Source organism: Podarcis gaigeae (genome assembly GCF_964106915.1).
Source record: "Podarcis gaigeae genome assembly, chromosome: 2".
NCBI classification, from domain to species: Eukaryota; Metazoa; Chordata; class Lepidosauria; order Squamata; family Lacertidae; genus Podarcis; species Podarcis gaigeae.
The window spans coordinates 30199164-30220018 of NC_139679.1; the positions used below are offsets into that span (position 1 = coordinate 30199164).

Here is a 20855-nt window from a genome sequence, read left to right on the forward strand (position 1 = left end):
AGACCTGTCACCCCTTTCCGTGGCCCCCGCTTTTGTTATTTGCAGCTAGCCTGGCTAAAGCCATAATACAAAAATGGATTTTTATCCAGCTCCCAATGTCTTTGTTTGGAAAGGAGATTCAGATACGCTGGGTAAAAGGCTTTCCTGCATAAACATTCAAAAACACACCTGTCCCATATAAGCTTGTTTACCCCATGTGGTGTTCTATTTGCATATAGAGTGAGCCTCCTAGAGGATTTGGGTGGCTTGGGAATGTGTGCCACTCGGGTGCTAACACTGCAAAGGACTCGAGATCCTAAGCACCCATGTATCCCAAGTAAGTTCCTTTTGAAATCTGTAGGCTTCCTGTTATATTACTGAACTGTAATTGTGTCAGATCGGTAACTGTGTTGTGCGTTCCTTCTGCTAACCACAGCAGGTGACGTAAAAGGGAGTGGAAGGGAGTGAGAGAGGAGTGGCCTCACTTTAAGCTCGTGTTCCAAATGTGGACGGCAGGCAGCTCCCATCAGACTGGGCCTTGTAGCCACAGATCAAGGAGAAGAACATATATAAGAATCTGCCTGTTATCAGATCAGATCATCGGTCCATCTAGCTCAGTACTGACTGGCAGTGGCTCTCCAAGATTTCAGGCAGGGTTTTTTTCCCCCAACCCTATCTGGAAATCCCAGAGATTAGATGGGAGCCTAGGCAAAACAGATGCTCTTCCTCCACTGAGTTACAGCTCTTCCCTAGACTTTGTCAGAGAAGGAAAAGCTAATGCACATTCCTCCTGATTTCCCCCTTCAGTTTGGGAGGGAAAAATAGGAGCAGATGGAGTTACTTATAAAGTGCATTTGTGACGGAGGTATCCTGCATATGTCCAAATAACTGAATCCTGGTTTTTAAAATTAAAAATACTGCTTTCCGTGACATGGGGATGTTCTACACATGTTCAGAAGACCATTAATAATTTTCTGCTTAGGAAAAAAAATGTTGTAATACTTTCAGAGACACTGGGCTCAAGGTCCCATCCTTTTGGAGAGCAAAAAAATTGGTCCTATTAAACTCTGTTCTGCTGTTTGATGGGTCTTGTCACCCAAGTGCTTTGTGCAAATGGCTGCCCTTTGTGTTTGCACTTTGCTCACCCACTATGCTTGGAAACTCCTCAGAGAAGCACCTCTATGTCTGCATCCTGGTGTGGTGTATGGCAGGGCCAGTCGCGGTGTTAATCACAGCTCCAGCTCTGCATGAACACCCAGGCTTTTAAGTATTTAATCATGTGAAATCCAGTGTGGGAAAGCATTTCTAGAAAGAGCTCTTGTTTCAAATGAGGAGTAGGAGGGATTTATTCTCTTTGCAAACGGGCCTCAGAATGCTGCTCTGCCCAGATTCAGTAGGAAATAATCACCTCCTTTCTCCCACTCTGCACAAGACTGTTTATCTTCTTGCTTGCTATCCATGGTTGTAAGAAATGACAGCATGGTTACTGATGGTGGAATTCAGTACTGCCAGTCCCAGTCCCCGTCTCCCCCAACAAGTCACTTTCTAGGAAGATGTTTAAAATCCACATAAATGAGGTGCAAATAACCTACTATGATAGTCTGTAATCTGTTGCGTTGTCATTACCAAATCCGGAATGGAGGTAGTTGATCCTGGTAAGGTGCAACTGGCTGGAATATGCAAGATAACTTGGGACAGTTACATGCCCAGATCCAATAGCTTGCCCTTGAACGAAAGTGTTTATTTACGTGAATCTGCAATAGCAGTGACTGTGTATTTAGTAGTAAAATTTACTGCATTCGGCTGGGCTTCCTCATGCAAATATACCCTTTCTGCTTTGTCAGAAATTCCCTGGGTGGTATAACCTAACCTTGTGTAATTTAGCTTAGACAAGTCCCATGAAGTTTAGTGGGACTTCAAATAATTATGCACAGGACTGCAGGCATAAGGTTTTCCTGAAAGAAGCCTGATTACCGTAATTTATTTGCATTGTTGATGAAATTCAGCGATCAAACAGTGTTCAGGGCTGTTATCCATTTTAATTATGCAAAGCTTGGAAGCACTAACATGAATAATCCTGGTTTCTCACTGGCTGTGTGTGTGTGCATTTATAAACTGCATACACATGCATGTTCTTGTAATTACATTAACCTGACTTTGCATTCAATAGATGGTTTCTTTTAGGGCCACTATTAGGTAATAGCTCTAAAATGTTTGCTCATAGCAGGCATAAAGGTAAAGGTAAGTCGTGACCGACGCTGGGGTTGCGGCACTCATCTCGCTTTATTGGCCGAGGGAGCCGGCGTACAGCTTCCGGGTCATGTGGCCAGCATGACTAAGCCGCTTCTGGCGAACCAGAGCAGCGTACGGAAACACCGTTTACCTTCCCGCTGGAGCGGTACCTATTTATCTACTTGCACTGGCATGCTTTCAAACTGCTAGGTTGACAGGAGCAGGGACCAAGCAACGGGAGCTCACCCCATCGTGGGGATTTGAACTGCCAACCTTCTGATCGGCAAGCCCTAGGCTCTGTGGTTTAACCCATAGCGCCACCCGCGTCCCTCATAGCAGGCATAGTAACTGCTAATGCTAGATGTCAAAGGGCGGTGTTCAAAATTCATCCCTGACTGCATCCTGAGTTCAAGGATTTGTTGTTCCACAAAACTGTGAGGCCACACTGCCCATTCCTGCTCTTTGGAAGAGGTGTGACTGCATGCATGTACCTATACGAAGCTGGTACCGGTATGCTGTCGCTCAGAAAGTAATCCTTGATCTTCTACCACTTCCAGAGACAACAATACCAAACTACCATCTTATCCAGATTACCTTCATGTGTTGGTCATGTTACCCTTTTTGCATGAATCCGTGCTGAGTTACTCTAGTGCAAGGGTAGGTAAACTAAGGCCCATGGGCTGGATCTGGCCCAATCGCCTTCTCAATCCGGCCCGTGGACGGTCCAGGAATCAGCATGTTTTTACATGAGTAGAATGTGTCTTTTTATTTAAAATGCCTCTCTGGGTTATTTGTGTGTCCTGCCTGGTGATTTTACATGAGTAGAATGTGTGTTTTTATTTAAAATGCCTCTCTGGGTTATTTGTGGGACATAGGAATTTGTTCATCCCCCCCCCCCAAAAAAAAATATAGTCCAGCCCACCACAAGGTCTGAGGGATGATGGACCGGCCCACGGCTAAAAAAGGTTGCTGACCCCTGCTCTAGTGCAAAGATGGAGAACCTGTGGTGGCCCTTTAGATGTTGTTGGACTCTAATTCACATCATCCTCAGTCAGCATGGCTGGTCCACTTGCTGGCTTCAGGGTACTTATGAATTTGCGGGGATGAACCTTACAAACCAGAACTCTGGCAACTAGTAAAAGCACCGTACACACTATTCAGTAGGAATGTGTAGAAAGGTGGGGAGTGCTGCCATTTTGTGCAGGCATTTACCCTTGTACTAATCCTCTGATTCTCTCTGTGCAACGTTTGATCTTTGCAGTTAGCTAATTTCTAGGTCAATGCCCCTTTCAGACACAAATAATACAGCTGCATTATATAACTGATTATGCAGGGTTTATCTTGGAGAGTGGCCCAAGCCCTACAGTTGCAATGGAGCTTGAGAGAAGGCTAGCATTAGTAACCAGCAGGAACATTATATGTCTAAGCTTTGCAATATTTTCTAATGCGATTTAGAGCCGTAGCTTGACATCAGATTCAAAACATCACTGTATATGAAACTGTTTATTGAATTCTAAAATCTTGGCATCTTCTGAATTCAGATGCATTATTCAAAGTGATGGTTCTTAATGAAATGTTTGCTATTTTCAATCGTCTTTATGGTAGCACATTTCCATGGCAACAAACAATGTATATGTGAAGCTTCAGATGGCTGGAAGCAAGAGGGCTGCTCCAGTGGCATTGTCATTTCTAGTAAATTCCAGAAGACAGATTTGCTCTGTCCAGTGTTTCTCTTGCTAAGGTTATAAGCTCCACGAGGAGAGACAAATAGATTTCTCAGACCCCTTGAAACATCCCTATGGGAGCATAGCAATTTCTCTGTCATGTCCATCCTTTCTTGTAACCGGTTAGCATGATTATTCTCTTACACCACCCCACAAATCCTTTAACATGGATGTTGTATGCTGCAGTGGAAATCAACCATGGCCTTTTGAATCCTCTCAAGACCAAGACTGAAGTTACATGGCCATTGCCCTTTGTGTAGATTTCCCAGATATGAATAGGAATTAAGGACTCCAGTCCGTGAATGAGAATTCACAGGGACCTGCTAAAAAACACACACACACACACACACACAATCCAAAACAACCCTCTGAAAAAGTTCAACTTGTGGTGACTTTGCCACCCAATATTTTTTGCTACCTGAGGCAAAGGGCAACATGGCACCCCCCCCCCCCAATACCATGTACAGAAGCTGACTGGGCTGGCACCTGAATTTTATTTCAGTACTAGCAGTAGGAAAATGTTCTCTGCAGGGTAGTTATGGAGAAACCTGGCAAATTATGTGGCATGCACAGCTCTGTCCCCACAACCAAAGCATACAACCAGGCACCTGCCACTTGAGCTGTATTGCCTCACTGCCAAATGGCAAGGCTGGCCCTGCTTTGCCGACAATCATGTGATTTTCACCTTTGGAGGATGTGTTAAAAGCCAGCTGTAGCACAGGTGCCACCAGATGGCACTATTCTCTTAACCTCAAAAAGCTGAGCTGTGCTGGATAGAGGAGGCTTCAAGTGCACATGGGCAATCTGTCTCTTGTTCATTCGCCTTTTCTTTTTTCTCCAAAGCAAGCCGATTTCTATCATCTTTACTTCAGCTTGCTTAGAGCCTGTAGGCAGAAAAGAGGAATCCCTACCTAAGTTGACAGAGCAGAACCTTCTCATCCAGAACCAGCCTCTCTCAGGCCATGTGCTAAAAACCAGCCCTCTTCTGAGCACATGACTGTTGAGATGCACTCTGGTGAAGTAGGGGCACTCTTTGGCTCTGCCACCACTGCTCTGCCATCCTCAGATCCTTCCCAGCAGCCAGGGAGCATCTCCTGGGGTATGAACCCTGTAAGGCAGAACTTTCCAAACTGTGTGCCGTGACATGTTTGTGTGTCGGCTGCAGCATGTAGGTATGTCGCCATGCTCCTTCTGGGGGCTGGAAAGGGGTTAGTTTAACCTCCGGTTTGCTAGTAAAACTGAACGACTGTGTTGCAAAATGATGTGTGTCTAAAAAGTGTGTCTCCGACATGAAAAGTATGGAAAGCTCTGCTGTTAAGATTCTACAACCCATGCAGCTGTGGTAAAGTAAAGGTAAAGGTACCCCTGACCATTAGGTCCAGTCACAGATGACTCTAGGGTTGCGGCGCTCATCTCGCTCTATAGGCCGAGGGAGCCGGCATTTGTCCGCAGACAGCTTCTGGGTCATGTGGCCAGCATGACTAAGTCGCTTCTGGTGAACCAGAGCAGCGCACGGAAACACCGTTTACCTTCCTGCTGGAGCGGTACCTATTTACTTGCACTTTGATGTGCTTTCAAGCTGCTAGGTGGGCAGGAGCTGGGACCGAGCAACGGGAGCTCACTCCGTCGCAGGGATTCGAACCGCCGACCTTCTGATCGGCAAGCCCTAGGCTCTGTGGTTTAGACCACAGTGCCACCTGCGTCCCTGCACCTGTGGTAGGCACTGCTCAAAGTTAAGGAGGATGAAAATCAAATTCTTTAGGGCCAGACTCAATATGAAGTTAAATGTGTCCTTGTATCTAACGTGCAGCTTAAAGGCATGTTCGTTGTGGAGGGTCTGGGTGCGTTGTGATAATCAATGACATCAAAGCAAGCAAGGGAGAGTGAATGCAACACATATACACATTTCTCTCATCCGTTCTGTGGAAGATCCCTCTGAAGTTAGCAGTATAGGGCTGGTCTATTAGGGCAAATGGGGCAGTGCCCAGCTAAGTGCAGCCAGCCTGCCTTCTTACAACCAGCCCAGGAATGACAATGGCAATCTGCTTTCTTTTTCTTAGTCTCAGTGCTGCCCTCAGCAGGGAGGAACCTGAGGCCTCCTCCTGTAGGCCTCTCTGCCTTCCGCCCCAACAAGCCTCAATTCAGACACCACTGGAAGTGAGAATGTGACTTTGGGAAGAAATCTTAGCTCAATTGGCACATAAAAAGCACCTGGGTTCAACAGTGTGGGCAGCAGCAGGTGTTCAGCTGACGATGAGGCCTACTGCTATTTGCCCAGGGAAGCAGAACCCTTCCTCACAGGACAGAGACCCAGTGTGTGGGGGTTTGCAGATCTGCCACTAGCTTCCCTTCTTTCCCATCCTGTCCCCCCCCCAAGACCCCAATGAGGGTGAAACAAAAGCAAAGAGTCAAGACAAAGGAGGACGCAGTAGCCGCTGAGCTAAAACAGAAGGCTTTTATTTGCCTTGGACAGGAAAGGACAAAAGTAGCATTTTCCTTTGGTGCAAAACCCACTAGGCTCTTAATGGTTCCTAACTGGAAAGCTAGCAGGAAGGTCCGGGGAGAGAAAATATCGCGTCAGGATTTGGGCAGGATTTGGGCAGGCTGCGAAACACGCGCAAGCATTTCCAGTTCGCTTTTAGTCCTGTTGTCCAAAAACGCAGGCAAACCGTTCTCCTTTCCCCACCAAAAGCAGTCAGTCTACTACCAGGCAAAGTGGGGAGCAGCTAGGCCAAAGCTAAATTTGATGAACACAGACCAAAGGATGGATTGCGACAAAGGAGGAAGCACGTGCCTCTTAACCATAATCACCCTTTAAGAGTTTGGAGAGCTGGTCTCGCTCCGTCACTATAGTTGGAGTCTGCCACTGCCGGGCCAGGCGAGATATAATCGCTCTGGGGCAGGTAGCCTGGGCCTGGAAAGAAACCTATTCAAGGGCTGGGTAGCATTTTGTGACTAACAGGCTGGTTTTCCAGTTTGGAGAGAGAGGCCTCTCTCAGCACACCATGACAGCAAGCTGCAGATTCCCCACGCACCTACCCACTGCATCCTGCAAAAATATTAATAATAAGGAGAGAACTTTCAAAAAGTGCAACATGATCATAGACAGGTAAGTTCCATCATCCCACCCCCAGCACAGCATTCTTGCGTAGGGAAACAGGAGGCCGTTCTTCTTGGTCTTTTCTACTTTTTCTTTGGAACCTTTTCCTTTGTGACCATATCGGAAAACTCTGCAATAGAAACAGGCAGATGAAGTAGGTAGGTTTAGTGTCTGAGATGGGGGCTGCATTTAAGGCAGTTATTTGTTAACTTTTTGCCTTCCCATTAAAAAAAAAAAGGATTAATAAGCCAGTTCATAAATTTTGGGGACCACCACCAGTTCTACAGACAGAGTCCAACTGCATGAGCAGCTGAATAGTATTAATGCCCTGGGGCCCTCTGGGAGAAAGGGCAGGATATAAATTGAATTGATTTATTAGCTAGTTCAGTGTTGATGAGCAGACATCACTTGAGGGAAAACTCAAACTAGGGGCTTATTTATTTCTGCTTACTGTTCTTCTCCTTCCTGGCATGGTCTGCTATTTAAAGCTCCATGTCTGAGCACACACACACCTTTTTTTTTCTTTTTGCTCTGGAGCTTTCCCTGCAAAAACCTGCTCTTTAAAGCTCAATCGGAGCAAATATCAATCCATGGAAAACCTGAATTGACACTGAGCACTAAAGCGCAGACCTGGAAAGAGCAGGGTAAAAGGTAAGTGTGGGTAAGCCCTAGCCTAGGAGATGTAAAAAGGGTAATGGTTGGGAGACAGGCAATGTATTTGACCTTTATTGCTTACGAAAGTGCCCATCAAAAGTGGCCACAGTCTAGGCCTTTCTAACACTCTTTTTAAAAATGCTTTATTAGTTTTAAAAACAAAACAAGTACAAAACAAGACACTATACAACAATCAACAAAAGGCAATCCAAAACGAACACTGCCTATTTCTAGGCTTCTCACTTCCCACCTGTTCCAGGGCCACTTGTCCCAACAGTATTCCCTGGCAGTTTACATAACTTTGCCACGATTATCTTCTGAGTACCTGGTTCTATGATGTCCTTCGGATCAGCTCCAGATGTGGTGATCGAATCTCAGCAGGAGCTCTTCTGCCACATTTTGCATTTGCTTAGGCTTCCATGCCTTTCCCCTTACAGTATTGGATACAGGGAACTGGGCAGGTAGACCCATCCAGTTCTAAATAGGACTAGGCGCCCTCTGCTTCTGAGCCCCCAGTGCTGTATACCCCAGAGATGCCACCATCACTGCCATGATACATTCTCTGCCCACCTTCAAAATCAATCCGGCCATCCCCATCTGTGTCAGCTGCTTGGATAATGGCTTCAGCCTCTTCATCTGATAAGGGCACCACTGGCATATTGCTGGGCACTGTTTGTAAGATGTACCTAAGGGCAGGAGGGAAAAGCTGAGCCTCAGAGAGTGGAAGCATGTGGTTCTGCGATTACTCTTCAGTCAGTAGCAGAGCCAGTATCACAAATGCATTGCAGGGGGTTGGACCAGATAACCCTTGGGATCTCTTCCAGGGCTACAAATCTAAGGTTCTATGAATTGGAGCTTCTTGTTTTGCAAGATATTCTAGCTCAGGGATGGGGAACTTGGGGCTCCATCAGCCCCATAACTAATGGTAAGGGATGATGTGAGCTGTTGTCCCAAAACCAGTTGTTTGGCCACAGGTTCCCTGTTCCTGTTCCAGACTATACAGTAGGCTCGTTTTTCCACATCTCATGTCGCAGAGACATCTGCTCTTCTGGGACATCTCTTTTCTCCTGCTTTGGGATACAGGATTGCAGCAAGAAAAGAAAGGGGGAGAGGGGGAAGCTGAATTGCTGACAGACCTGGATGCCTATAGCTAAGCATGCAGGATGTGTCTTAATCGTCTTAGCCAAGGTTATCAAGTGCAATAGAGAACAGAGTTTGTAATTATTATAGATAGAAGTGGGTTTTGGCAGTGCAGCCTGACATGCCAGGATGATAAGAGTAGCGAGCCCAAACGTTTTCTGCAATAATGATTTCAGACAGGGCTCTCCTGCGTTTTGTCATCCAAACACATGGGGTGAGGATTGACCGGGTAACGTATCCCAGTTCTCTCTGAACAGAACTGGCCCTCTTGAGTCCAAGAAAAATGACAGACAAGCAGCAGGTGGGTTGCCACAGGGAGGGTAATTTGACACCCAAAAGTGTGCCAAAAGGAGTGTAACCTATGGGAAAGCATTGGTCACAAATATGTATTTTTTCAGTGCTGGGTCTCATCAGTTCGCATATCTATCCTGGCTAAGGCTGGGCGATAGATCATTCAAAAGTGGTTTGTAGCCTGTATTGTGATATGGTTTCATAATTTTTGACCTGGCAATATATCAAGAATCACGATGTGTGTGTGCGCACACGTGCTATGCAAAAATCACAATGTGGGGGGAACTGTGCAGCCAGCCAATGCCTCTACATAGCTCCATCCTTATTTCACACATCATGATATACTGGTATATTTTGATGTTTAGTTGGTGATAGATCACAATGTCAAAAACCAGATATTGCCCAGCCCTAATCTTGGCAACTCTGAGGGGCATTTGGTTCCCAAACCAACACTTAAAGGTCTCAGGCAAGCCCAGCTACCTGAGATCCTTTTTAGCTTCGAGTCTGAAAAAAGGTAATCCATAGAGATTAAGTAACCTTCCAAAAATTATGTGTATGTAGAAATTCTTCTGTGTTGTAAGAAGAATGAATGAATGGGTGATACCCAATGCTTGTCATACACAGAGCAGACCCATTGAAATCAATAAAGTTAAGCACATTGATTTCAGTATACTCTCGGTTTGACCAATGTTGGGTGTCGTCCCAGGTTGACTCCTCCTGGCACTTGACAACACTTCACATCAGAGGTTTCTTACTTTATTTCATTCCACTCAATGAATCCACTCCCGTCCTTGTCAAGCACTTGGAAGGCCTTTCGCAAGTGTATCTCCCGGTCGTCTGATGTCAGAAACTGCCGCATATATTCAAAGAACTTGGCGTAGTTGAATGAAGCTGCAACAGATTGGGTGGCTTTTAATTCAAAAACTACTTTGTTACGGTGAGGTGGATTTTGGGGGCTGGAGGACTTTACAGAAATGAGGTGAGCAAGCTCTGACTTCCCATACAAGGCGCAGCTACCCACACCTCCAAAATGGGACCCCAAGTTTTCTTGGGTGGCAGCTTGAGCCAGGAGCAAATAAAAGGAAAATAACCTGTAGACACTGAACCCAAGATCTACATATATTTAGAAGTATGGTTCATGCTAATGATGATCTCTTGTAGATTAGTTAACCCCATGTTATACTCATTAATCCGTTGGCCACCCTTTGAGTTCAGGTTTGTGAGGAGTGTTATTCCAATCTTCTTCAGGCCAAAGGCTGCTCTGACCTCTGAGGACCATGTGTCAAGGTGGGCATGGCTGAAGTGAAAAGGTGGGTGTGGCCAATTAAAAGAGACACATTTTGGGGATCTGGAGGGTTACAAAAGCCATTCAGCATCATAGTGAGGTACCTACGAGAGATGTATAGGCACACACAATAGTTTTAAAAATCTATCACATTGGGTGGCCTATGGGAACAGTCAGTATATATTTTTTGAAATGATTGGGGGGGGCACAGAAAAATCCGGGGAGGGACTGTATGCAACCTTTGGGTTATGTGTTTGAAGGTCAGTGTAAGGGACTGAGGAGCGCTTGTTGCTCCAGATGAGCTAATCTAAACATCTGTTGCAGATGTGCACCGTGGCTTGCACCCATAATCTGTTCCTTACCATGATGCCTCATGTCTGAAGGCAGCAGGTCAATATCCTTGTCAGACAGGGATGCCCCCATGGCCAAGGCCATCTTCTTGACTTGGCAAGTAAAATCGTCTGCCATACCGTTGTTGCTACAAAAGAAATGGAGTGCGGATATAAGATGATGCAGTTGTATCGCACATAACGCATCAGCAACGCTAGTCTGACTTGAGTGTTTCCCCTTGTCTCATCACAACCTCCTCCAAGCAACTTCTCTGCAGAAAAGGGGGGCAGGTAGAGAAGAGGAAGAAGCCAAACAAATCCCAGCAACTCAAAAGCAGCAGGTGAATCTTAGGAACTGCTTCAAAGCAGTGTTTATGAAGCACATTCCACTGTGGAAAGTGCTTCACATAAATATCTCTGCAATCCTTACAACAGCCCTATAAGATGAGCATGCTTAATACTTGTACGGTACTTTCAAATGTTCAAAGCACTTCATGTGCATTACTGAGTTGCTGTTCCTTGCAATAACCCTGCAAGATAAGTCAGCATTATTGCAGGTGGGGCGAGGGAACTGAGGACCAGAGTGACTCCTTCTCCTCATGGCGGGTGAGACAGTTAAACTAGGTGCTTTGTGATTTGTACTGCCGCCACCGCTGGTCTCTTGTACTCTTCCTTGGTCTTTTCCTCGAGGAAGGCCCATGGCTCAGTGTTCCAATCCACGCCATATCCAAGTAGGACTGGGAGAGTCTTCTGTCTGAAACTCTGGGGAGTCATTGCCAATTGCAGGCCTGAGCTAGATGGCCTGATTGTCCTACTCAGAATAAGGCTGCTTCCTTTGCTCCTCTCTATATGTTACAGTGGTAACTCGGGTTACAGACACTTCAGGTTACAGACGCTTCAGGTTACAGACGCTTCAGGTTACAGACTCCGCTAACCCAGAAATAGTACCTCGGGTTAAGAACTTTGCTTCAGGATGAGAACAGAAATTGTGCAGCAGCAGCGGGAGGCCCCATTAGCTAAAGTGGTGCTTCGGGTTAAGAACAGTTTCAGGTTAAGAACGGACCTCCGGAACGAATTAAGTTCTTAACCCAAGGTACTACTGTATTTTTATTTACTCCACGGAAGTCTGTCTTGCATTCGCTTCTGAAACAAGTTAACCAGTAAAGCTATCATAAAGTGTTTTTTTAAGAAACAACAACAACAACAACAACATAAAACTTAAGAATACTTTTTAGGATGTTCAATCTTACAATGGAACCAACTACGTATACTAATTTAGACTTGTTGCAGGGTTATCTGGTTCAGAAATGAGGGGTGGGACTGGTGAACAGCAGGGCCCAAGGGCAATTCGATTTCCTCTTGTGTGCAAAAGCCAAGACTCATCTTCCTCCACTCACACCCTTTGTTGAGGGTGAAGGAAGACATAATGTTTTTTTTTTCAAGAGCAACACTCTCTTGGCATTCTGCCCAGTTGTGTCTTTCCTTTCCTCTGCTCTGTCAAACTCCTTGATATTTTTTTTAAAGTTCTGCAACTTTACAAGAAAGCCAACTATGCAATGCACTGATTCCCCACCCCCACCCGACATTATTATGTTACCAATAAATCTCTCCCCCACCAGCAATCCCCAGAGTAATTTTGCACTCTTTCCTTTCTAAAATTAATATGGTGGTGAACAGACAAATAAAGGCATGAATGGTCATGCAGAACACAGTTGTTTCTTAAAGGCTTGTAGCTCATCTGGCAAATGAGTGGGGGATGAGGTACAAATTAATGTCCGAGTCAGCATTCAGCTTGCTAGCATGCAGGGTCAGCCCAATACATTTTGGCACCTGAGGCGAACCACAAAATGGGAAGAAGGGGTGAGGGAAGAAGTGCATCAGGAACAAAGGGAGGGGGTCAAATCAGATGGCTGAAGTGGGAATCAAAGGCCAATTGCTTTTGGGAAAGGTGCCTGCCCTAAATCACACCAGGAGGGTGCAGCTCCACCCCAGAAGGCAGCCTCCACCATTGCTTCTCTAGGGGTGGGAGGAGACCAGCAATGCCTCCTTATTTGCCAAGAGGTTGCTGTAGAGGTGGCAAGAGGGGGCTGCTGAGGAAGAGTCAGATCTGGTCTCCAAGGAGTGTGCCGCAGCCATTGCTGTGACTGCGACTGCAGCAGCACCAGCACCAGCAGCAGATAGTGCATGCCTTGGAGGCCAGATATGTTGTCCCTGTGGATCCTGCCACCTGAGGCAGTCGCCTCACCTTGTCTCATGGGTGGGCCATCCCTGCTAGTACAGTGGTACCTCGGGTTACATATGCTTCAGGTTACATATGCTTCAGCTTACAGACTCCCCTAACCCAGAAATAGTATCTTGGGTTGATAACTTTGCTTCAGGATGAGAACAGAAATTGTGCTCTGGCAGCACAGCAGCAGCGGGAGGCCCATTAGCTAAAGTAGTGCTTCAGGTTAGGAAGAAATTCAGGTTAAGAACGCACCTCCGGAACGAATTAAGTACTTAACCTGAGGTACCACTGTATGTTAATAATAATAATAATAATAATAATAGCAGTAGTAATAATAATAATTTATACCCCGCTCTCCCCCGCCAAAACCAGACTCAGAGCGGCTAACATCAAATGTTTAACACAGTAACATAAATTCAGACAATCAATTAAAATACCTCCTAAAATCAAATCAGGATCAGAATAAAATACAATCTGATGACAACCTGCAGATTAGGGTTGGGGACCTTAAATGCTCACCAGGCCCAACTGTGGACACTTAAGTTTTGAAGCCAGGATCACCCTACAGCTAAGGAAGAGTGGCCACCTGTGCATCACGGAAAAAAGGAAAATGCATCACCAAAAAAGAGGACACTTACTTGCATAAAATTTGCATGAACTGATATAGGTCCAAAGCTAGGAATAATCACCACAATTTAAATAGAAACACAATATATGTCACTATAGAGGTGAAGACTGTGAGGGGTGGCCTATGTGCTTGCTCAGTCTGCAGTCCAGTTCTATCTTGCTCTCCCTTCTTTATCTTTGAATTGGATTTGGATGGGACAGCCCTTCAAATATAGCACTCCTTTAAAAAGGGGACTGCCCCCATGAGGAAGAACACACAGCCACCCTGTAACTGAGAGACAGGGCCAGCCCTGTCATTTGGCAAAGTAAGGCTACTGCCTCAGGCAGCAAATGCTGTGGGTGGAGTGTTGACAGAGCTGTGGCCAACACACGGCTAGGCTTGCACTCGTTAAGCTAGTCTACTGCCCTCAAGGGCAGTGGTCAAACTCTGTCTCATCACCCCTGCTGAAGTATTTGTCAACTGCCCACTTCTTCGACTTTCGTACATGGGATGTGGGAGGCGCCATTTTGTCCTTAGGCTACAAAATTCCTAAGGTCAGCCCTGCTGAGGAGATGCCATGAGCAGTTGTTTTATATTAATTTTTTTGTTCCTCCTAAGATATATGGCTTCTAGATTCTGTGGGAGAGGGGCTGAACCCTGAAGAATCAAAATTTTAACACACTGGCTAGCTTTTTAAAAGGGCATACACACCCAAAATCCCTCCAAGGCCGAAGAGAACATAAATTTACTAGGGAAAGATGCAACTCCGCTGCCCCCCCCCCCAACACCCTACCAGTACTTTCCCTGGTAAATAGGGACAATGGAGCATATGTAGATTGCATGATTATTAAAAGAGAGATGTTATTCACTGCCACACAGAGAAGGGGAAAGAGCCTCCGGATTAATTTGCAGCTGCATGGATATTCTGTAGAATATTCAGGAGAGGCTGCTTCTGTGGGGAAGAGCAAACAGGCAACTGAATGCATCATTTAGAGGAGTTGAGTGATTGCTGTCATTGTCAGCTTTGATGGAAAGTCTGGAAGAGCATATGCCAGGGATGATTAAGGATTGCCATTAATTGCCTCAAGGCTTGTGCTAGACAACATCTTTAGGAACTAATTCAGAACTGCTCCTCCACTCTTAAGACAAGCCACTGTGTCTACTGGTTCATACTGCCTTGCAGGAAGAGGGACGTGTAGCATCTTCCCTCCATCTTGAATCCGCTTGCCTTCACAGAGGTGAATCTTGGGTGACATAGTCATGTATGTGTGTCTGGATTCAGCCCCACATGGTGGAGTCATGCTATTTACCGAGATTATCTCCCGTTTAATCCAAGGGAAGGAAGCTTTCAATTGCCTGCTAAAACCACAGGCAGATTTCAAATTCCAGTAAATCCTGTTGCACTGAGCTAGCTGCTCATCTTGCCAATCAAGCTGACTGGGCTCAGCCTCTTTGGCTCTTTCCCCCTCGCTGGCGGCCAAGCGTCTGCTAGACGAGCTTAACTCCTGGGTGAGTCACCCTCACTTCCCAAACACTGCAGTGCACACTTCATTTAACAACAACAACAGAACGCCACTGCAAAATGCTGGATTACAAAGGAACATGAGTGGATCAAAAAGGGAGGCTGGTGGTACATTTTTTTTTTTTTTTGATAAGGAGATGAAAGACAAAGCTGGCTCCCACTCTCAGTAGCAAGGAAAAAGGAAACCCGAGGGCCCGATCCTGAGGGTGTGGTCTTTTCTCCATTAGGAAATGATGAGTGAGGTTTGTCTGTAGACTGTGGAAGTGTTGACATTCGATTATGCAGAATGTGGGCTGGTGTGATGCAGGAGCTTATAAAAGCAATGTTTGCATCCCATGATAGGAAAGCAGGCCTAGGCAGAAAGGCAATCCCTGCTCCCCACCCATTCTTCTTCCAGCTGAAACTGAGGGGGGGGGCATTCTGGCACGTCTCTAGCAGGTTCTCCAGAGGGCAGATAAAATTGCATGCAGCTCACGAGCTGCCAGAGCTATCCCAGAATCACTGTCACTTGGTATACACGAAAGCATATCGGATAAACCAGGCTGTAAGCGTTAGGAAAAACACTGAGCTTTCCTTTTTGGGTTAGATCAAGGGTAGCCAACGTGGGCTCCAACTCCCTTCAGCCCCAGCCAGAATGCCAGTAGCTCAGAGAAGATGGGAGTTGCAGTATAGAAAGATCTACTATGTAAAATATATGCAGACGAATGTTAGTTCCCAGCTAAGTTCTGTTCAATGTAGAGAAAGAATGTTGCCTTTGCTGACCCGTGCTGCAAAGATTTAATCAAGGCCACATTTCAAATTCACACCTACAGTGAACTGTTGCATCCCATAGGAGAAGTTAATATTCTGGATGAATGCATCTGCAGGCAAATCAGCCGTGCCAACGCCAGTTGCCAATTGCACTCCTAGCGTGGCCTCATGGTCGCTGAGTTTGATATGACCTAGGAATTCATTGGGTCGAAATTGTTTTACATATATATTCCACCAAGTTCTTCAAAGTAAAAGCTATCATTCAACTTTGGTGAAATACTGTGGGGATTTTTAAAATACTGCTAGGGCACAAATGGAGCTAGACCTAGCTGTGAGCATCTTGAAAAACGGGATTGGCGCAGTGTGTTAGAGGGTTCCTGTTCTTAGCTGGATGAGAAATAGAGTTTCATACAGTGTGGCTTCAGGTGTGAGAAGGCTGCAAATCAGTGACCTGAGAGGGCAACCAGGCTAGATTGGGATGAAATGTTGCAAGCCTAGATCAGTCATGTGCTGACATGTGAAGAACCTTAAGGTGTCCACACCCTGATGTGATCATTTTGTTTCCTAACAATCTTTCTCACCAAGGTGGGCCTCTGTGTGAAACCTGTTGTGTGCAAAGATTGCCTAACGGTAGCTGTCAACCTTCCCTTTTTTTGGTGGGAAATTCCTTTATTCCAGTGCCGTTTCCTGCTGCTTCCTGCTGCTATCCCGGATGTTTAGATATCCCGTAAACTGTACCGGGGACAGGTGAGGCTGCTGATCCCTTATTTTCAAATCCGAAAGTTGACAGCTATGTGCCTAACCTGTCCCAATCCCCAAAAAATGCAGTGCTCCATGACAGTGATATAACTGGAGATTAGCAGAGCAAACGAACAGTTGCCTGTACTATTGTCCTTCAACAGGCTCTGTCATAGCTCGTCTTTCCTAGTATTAGCACTCTCCTGATGAAACTGAATGCAGCTGAAACCAAAACTTAGTCCTTTCCTGAAGCTAGGGAAGCAGTGCATTGTGCTTCATGAGCCTGAACTTCTAGAAAACACACATAAGTGTGCAATTGAACAATTCTTGCCTAGCAGCCAGTTGTGTAGGCCTCAGACCTCCTCAAGATTTTCTGCTTCCTTGCCTCACTTGGGTGACAACAACTTGAAGGCCTGTCCTGACCCCACTTAGTCCTCCACACTTTCCTCTTTAAACTCTACAACATATATCCTGACACCCACTCTTCCATATTACTGTAGTGGGAGACTTGTTTATTTCTGTGGCTTGGCTGGGACTCTGAAGAAAGCTCCCCCTCTTGTGCTCGTCTTGACCCTTCCATTGCCTCCTCTAAGGGACTCTTATATTCGCAAGGCAACGTCTTGTGATGTGAACTAGTTCTAGGATTACACACACAGTCTAAATAACTCAGCTTTCCCAATGGACTCCCCATGTTTTGTCGGACTCTGCCTGCCAAGAGTTTATTTAGGAAAGGACAAGGCAGTTCTTCTCCCATGACTTTTGAGCATTCAGGGAGATCAGCCATTTTCATATGAGGTAACTAACTCAGAGACTGTTTTGCTGTTCACAGAACAGAATAGTGAAGCAATCCATTTGGACATGTGAAGGCATGGTAAGGGGATGCTGGTGTGATCCCAGTATTTGGACAAAAATATATTCACTAGTGCTGGTTGCCAAGCCATCTGGCACTGTGGAGGTGTCATTCCATAATATTGCCCATGGATACTCCCGGATGCTGAGAGACCCTCTGTAGGCGTTGTACTTTCTCACCTCTTCTGGAGACATGTCTGGACTACCCTCTTATTTTACTACCCCTCTGGGATTTAAAGGCTCAAGTGTCATTTGCAAAAAGTGCCATGACATGGAGGCCCTCGTGTCTAAAGTAGAAAAGGGGCTTGCTGTATTTGTGTCTTTGATGTTCCACCAGCTCCTTGGTCTATTTGCATCTTTGAAGCCCTCTGCCTTCACGAAACATTTTCTTAACTATCTCTAGCGTTTGAGAGTTGGACTTTTCCAACACTGACATTTTGCAAATCATCTCTCTTCAAGTTCTTTCAGAGACAGCATTTAAATGTCTTCCCCCCATAAAAATAAAACTGCATTTTCCACCCCCTCACCGGCTCTAATTTATTCTATGTCTTAATTTAAAAGGCTGCACTTAGCAAACTGTTGGCACCAAATAACTGCACAGAAGTTGTAGTAGCAGCAAGAGCAGGCTTGTGCATTGGAGTCCTGAGTAGGCAAGGGGGAGTAATTCAATTCAGTTTGCATTTAAAGCCGAATTTATCAGATTTGCACTTTCTAAAACCACAGGGGAGCAAAAACCTATTCGAATTTTGTGATGAAGCTCTCCAACCAAACAGTGTTTACAAAAAACCATAGATTGCAGACCCTCCAAGTGTCCCTATTTTCCAGAGACATTCCTGATTTAGAGAAGCCATCTCGGTTTCTGATTTGATTCCAGAATTTCCCACTTTTCCTTAGGATGTTCCTGTTTTCATCGGATAAATGTTGGAGGGTATGAGATTGGAGACAAACGTGCAAATAAGGGAATACATTGGTGATGATAACATACAAAAATGCTTTGTAGTAGGAGGAATTGCCTGCAAAAATGTGTAGGTTGGTCAAAACTGCATACAAACATGTTTATCAGAAGAAATTCACCCAAAATTGTTGAAGAATTTTCATGAGGACTTTTAAAAATAAAATTTGCAGGTTGCTGTAGAAATGTGGAGAACTGAATCCAAGACTGGGAAAAGGAGAAACAGAGATCTGAAATGGGCAGATTGTTCCATCTCCAGTTTGAGCATGTGGGTGTAGTCAAAGCATCACTCACGCAGGCCTTGTTTAAGGGTCACATTTAGCCATCATTAGCCATTATTAATGGCTTACATTACAGGTAAAAAAGGGTAAAGTTCCCCTGACCGTTAAATCCAGTTGCGGATGACTCTGGGGTTGCCGTGCTCATCTCGCTTTACTGGCTGAGGGAGCCGGCGTTTGTCCGCAGACAGCTTCCGGGTCATGTGGCCAGCATGACTAAGCCACTTCTGGCAAAACCAGAGTAGCGCATGGAAATGCTGTTTACCTTACCGCCGGAGCGGTACCTATTTATCTACTTGCACTTTGATGTGCTTTTAAACTGCTAGGTTGGCAGGAGCAGGGACTGAAAAACATAGCTAATGGCTTTATTCCTCCCCTAGCAGCAGCAACAAAGAATGACCATTGACTTGGCACTACATCCAAACTATGGATTGTGGTTTCTCATCTGAATTCAAAGTTTGTTCTTGGCTTCCCAATCAGGGTTTAACTGAGCAAAACAAACCACCATACATATATCGGACATAACACGACACCAAGGTCCATAGCCTGTTGCATCCCACTCTTATGCTAGAGGAACAGCAACTCAGGAGCCATCTCCTAATTCACAGTACGCCATTAATCAGGGTATAGCATGAAGAGCCAACTGGCTCCCACTTTTCAAAATCCCCTCCTTCACAAACAAACAAACAAACAAACACGCAAACATCAGTATGCATCTGCCTTTACCTTTTTAAAATATATAACTTGGCTATCCTTTCCACAGCAATACCACCACCAATTCCTTTATTGCAACTTTCAATCGGTGGTTTCAGCACCTGTTGCCTGAAATACCATGGGATGTTCGCTTTTCAATGTGTTGGTTTTCCATAGCCATCCGACCTATGCTGTGCACCACAGGTGTTCCATGTGAGCCAGGGTCCCTGATCTGATTAAATGCCAACAACCTTTTTGGTTCATAGAACATCCCTTCGACAAAGCTAGTATTCCTAACCAGTTTACTAAGCTCTCAAACTATTCTAGCTCTCAGAACTGGATTGTTTGACTGCCTCCACTAGTTCCATTCTTTCCTTCTTTCACTAATCACAGGGATTTTATGAGTGTGACTCTTAATGCTCTTGAAAAAACTTAGCAGTTTTTCCTCTAACTGTCCCCTCCCTCTGACTACCATATTAATACATTAGCTTGCCTCTCTCTAGGCATTGACTATGTCCACAGCAAGCACTTACCTCCCGCAGAATTTCCTCAGGCTGTGTCTTGGAGGTTCCTTTCTGGAAAGCTAAAACCACCTCCCTGGCTTTTATAAGGCCAGGTCCCTTTGCTCAGCTTTGCTATTTATGGCAAGATGCACCTGTCAGGGATGCATCCTGCAATTCTCCTGGGCCCTTTCAAGACGCCAATGGGTCATCTTCCGGGGTTGCATGGTATTATCAATTGCCACTGGCAACTGGATGCTCGGCATCAGATATCATATTGGCCAAAGCGAAGGTCTGCGAAGTATGCTCCCCACCAAACAAACAAACAAACAAACAGGCAAACAAGTTTACCATTATGCAGCAGAAACCAGTCCTTTCCCATGAAATGGGATGGAATGACGAGGATCATGCTCTGCCATATTGTCAGTTCCTGTTCCCAGCTTTTCAGAGGAGTAGGGAGGCGTTTCCCCCAGATTAAAATAAGAGCAAAAGCAAGTTTAATTTGAAACACATTAACTGAATTAGCAACTCCCATTTATGAATGTGTACCCCATCTTTCCATCCAAAGTTTCTCAACATGGCTAACACTATAAAGTATCAAACAAAATTTAAAACATATAGACATGCTAGATGCACTCATTGTTGGCTACTACAGAAGGGGCTAGGGGGGTATTGTTTTCCTTCTTGTTGAATCTTATGGTCCTGTATATATCTGAAAGATTAATAAAATATGTTGTTGTTTTTTAAATGTGAAGAGGCAAAACAAGCAAACCACACAGCAGCAGCAACAACAAAAACCACTCTCAGGGAGCCCCTTGTTGCTGTGCTATGACGGCCTCCACCACTTTACACCAAACAGTAGTGAGTATATAAGGTACAGTAGCAGTAATTTGTTAAAAACAGCTGCAACAAACATTTTAAAAAATGGAAGCTGCAATAATGTCTAAGAAAGGGTTATCTTGCATTCTTGTTTTCTGAGTTGGGGTAGAGGATCATAGGTGATGT

The 20855-nt window shown here is 45.2% G+C and overlaps 1 protein-coding gene across 1 annotated transcript; it reads right to left on the bottom strand.

The window, feature by feature from the left end:
• Positions 1-6376: 6376 nt before the first annotated feature.
• On the bottom strand, positions 6377-19966 carry PVALEF (parvalbumin like EF-hand containing). The gene is made up of 5 exons (XM_083727873.1): positions 19884-19966; positions 10768-10883; positions 9876-10011; positions 8260-8375; positions 6377-7165 (listed from the first exon to the last, which is right to left on the bottom strand). Exons 2-5 carry the CDS (start codon positions 10871-10873, stop codon positions 7119-7121), a joined length of 405 nt encoding a protein of 134 aa, XP_083583999.1. The 5' UTR covers positions 10874-10883; positions 19884-19966; the 3' UTR covers positions 6377-7118.
• Positions 19967-20855: the final 889 nt, after the last annotated feature.

What these genes read in the sequence shown, in the direction of transcription:
- PVALEF (XM_083727873.1), bottom strand. Translation starts at nt 10,873, where the DNA reads ATGGCAGACGATTTTACTTGCCAAGTCAAGAAGATGGCCTTGGCCATG. An exon ending in TTCAGACATGAGGCATCATG is followed by an intron (nt 10,012 to 10,767) that starts GTAAGGAACAGA and finishes AATCTGTTGCAG; the next exon opens with CTTCATTCAACTACGCCAAG. An exon ending in TGGCCGGATTGATTTTGAAG is followed by an intron (nt 7,166 to 8,259) that starts GTGGGCAGAGAA and finishes TTTCTATTGCAG; the next exon opens with AGTTTTCCGATATGGTCACA.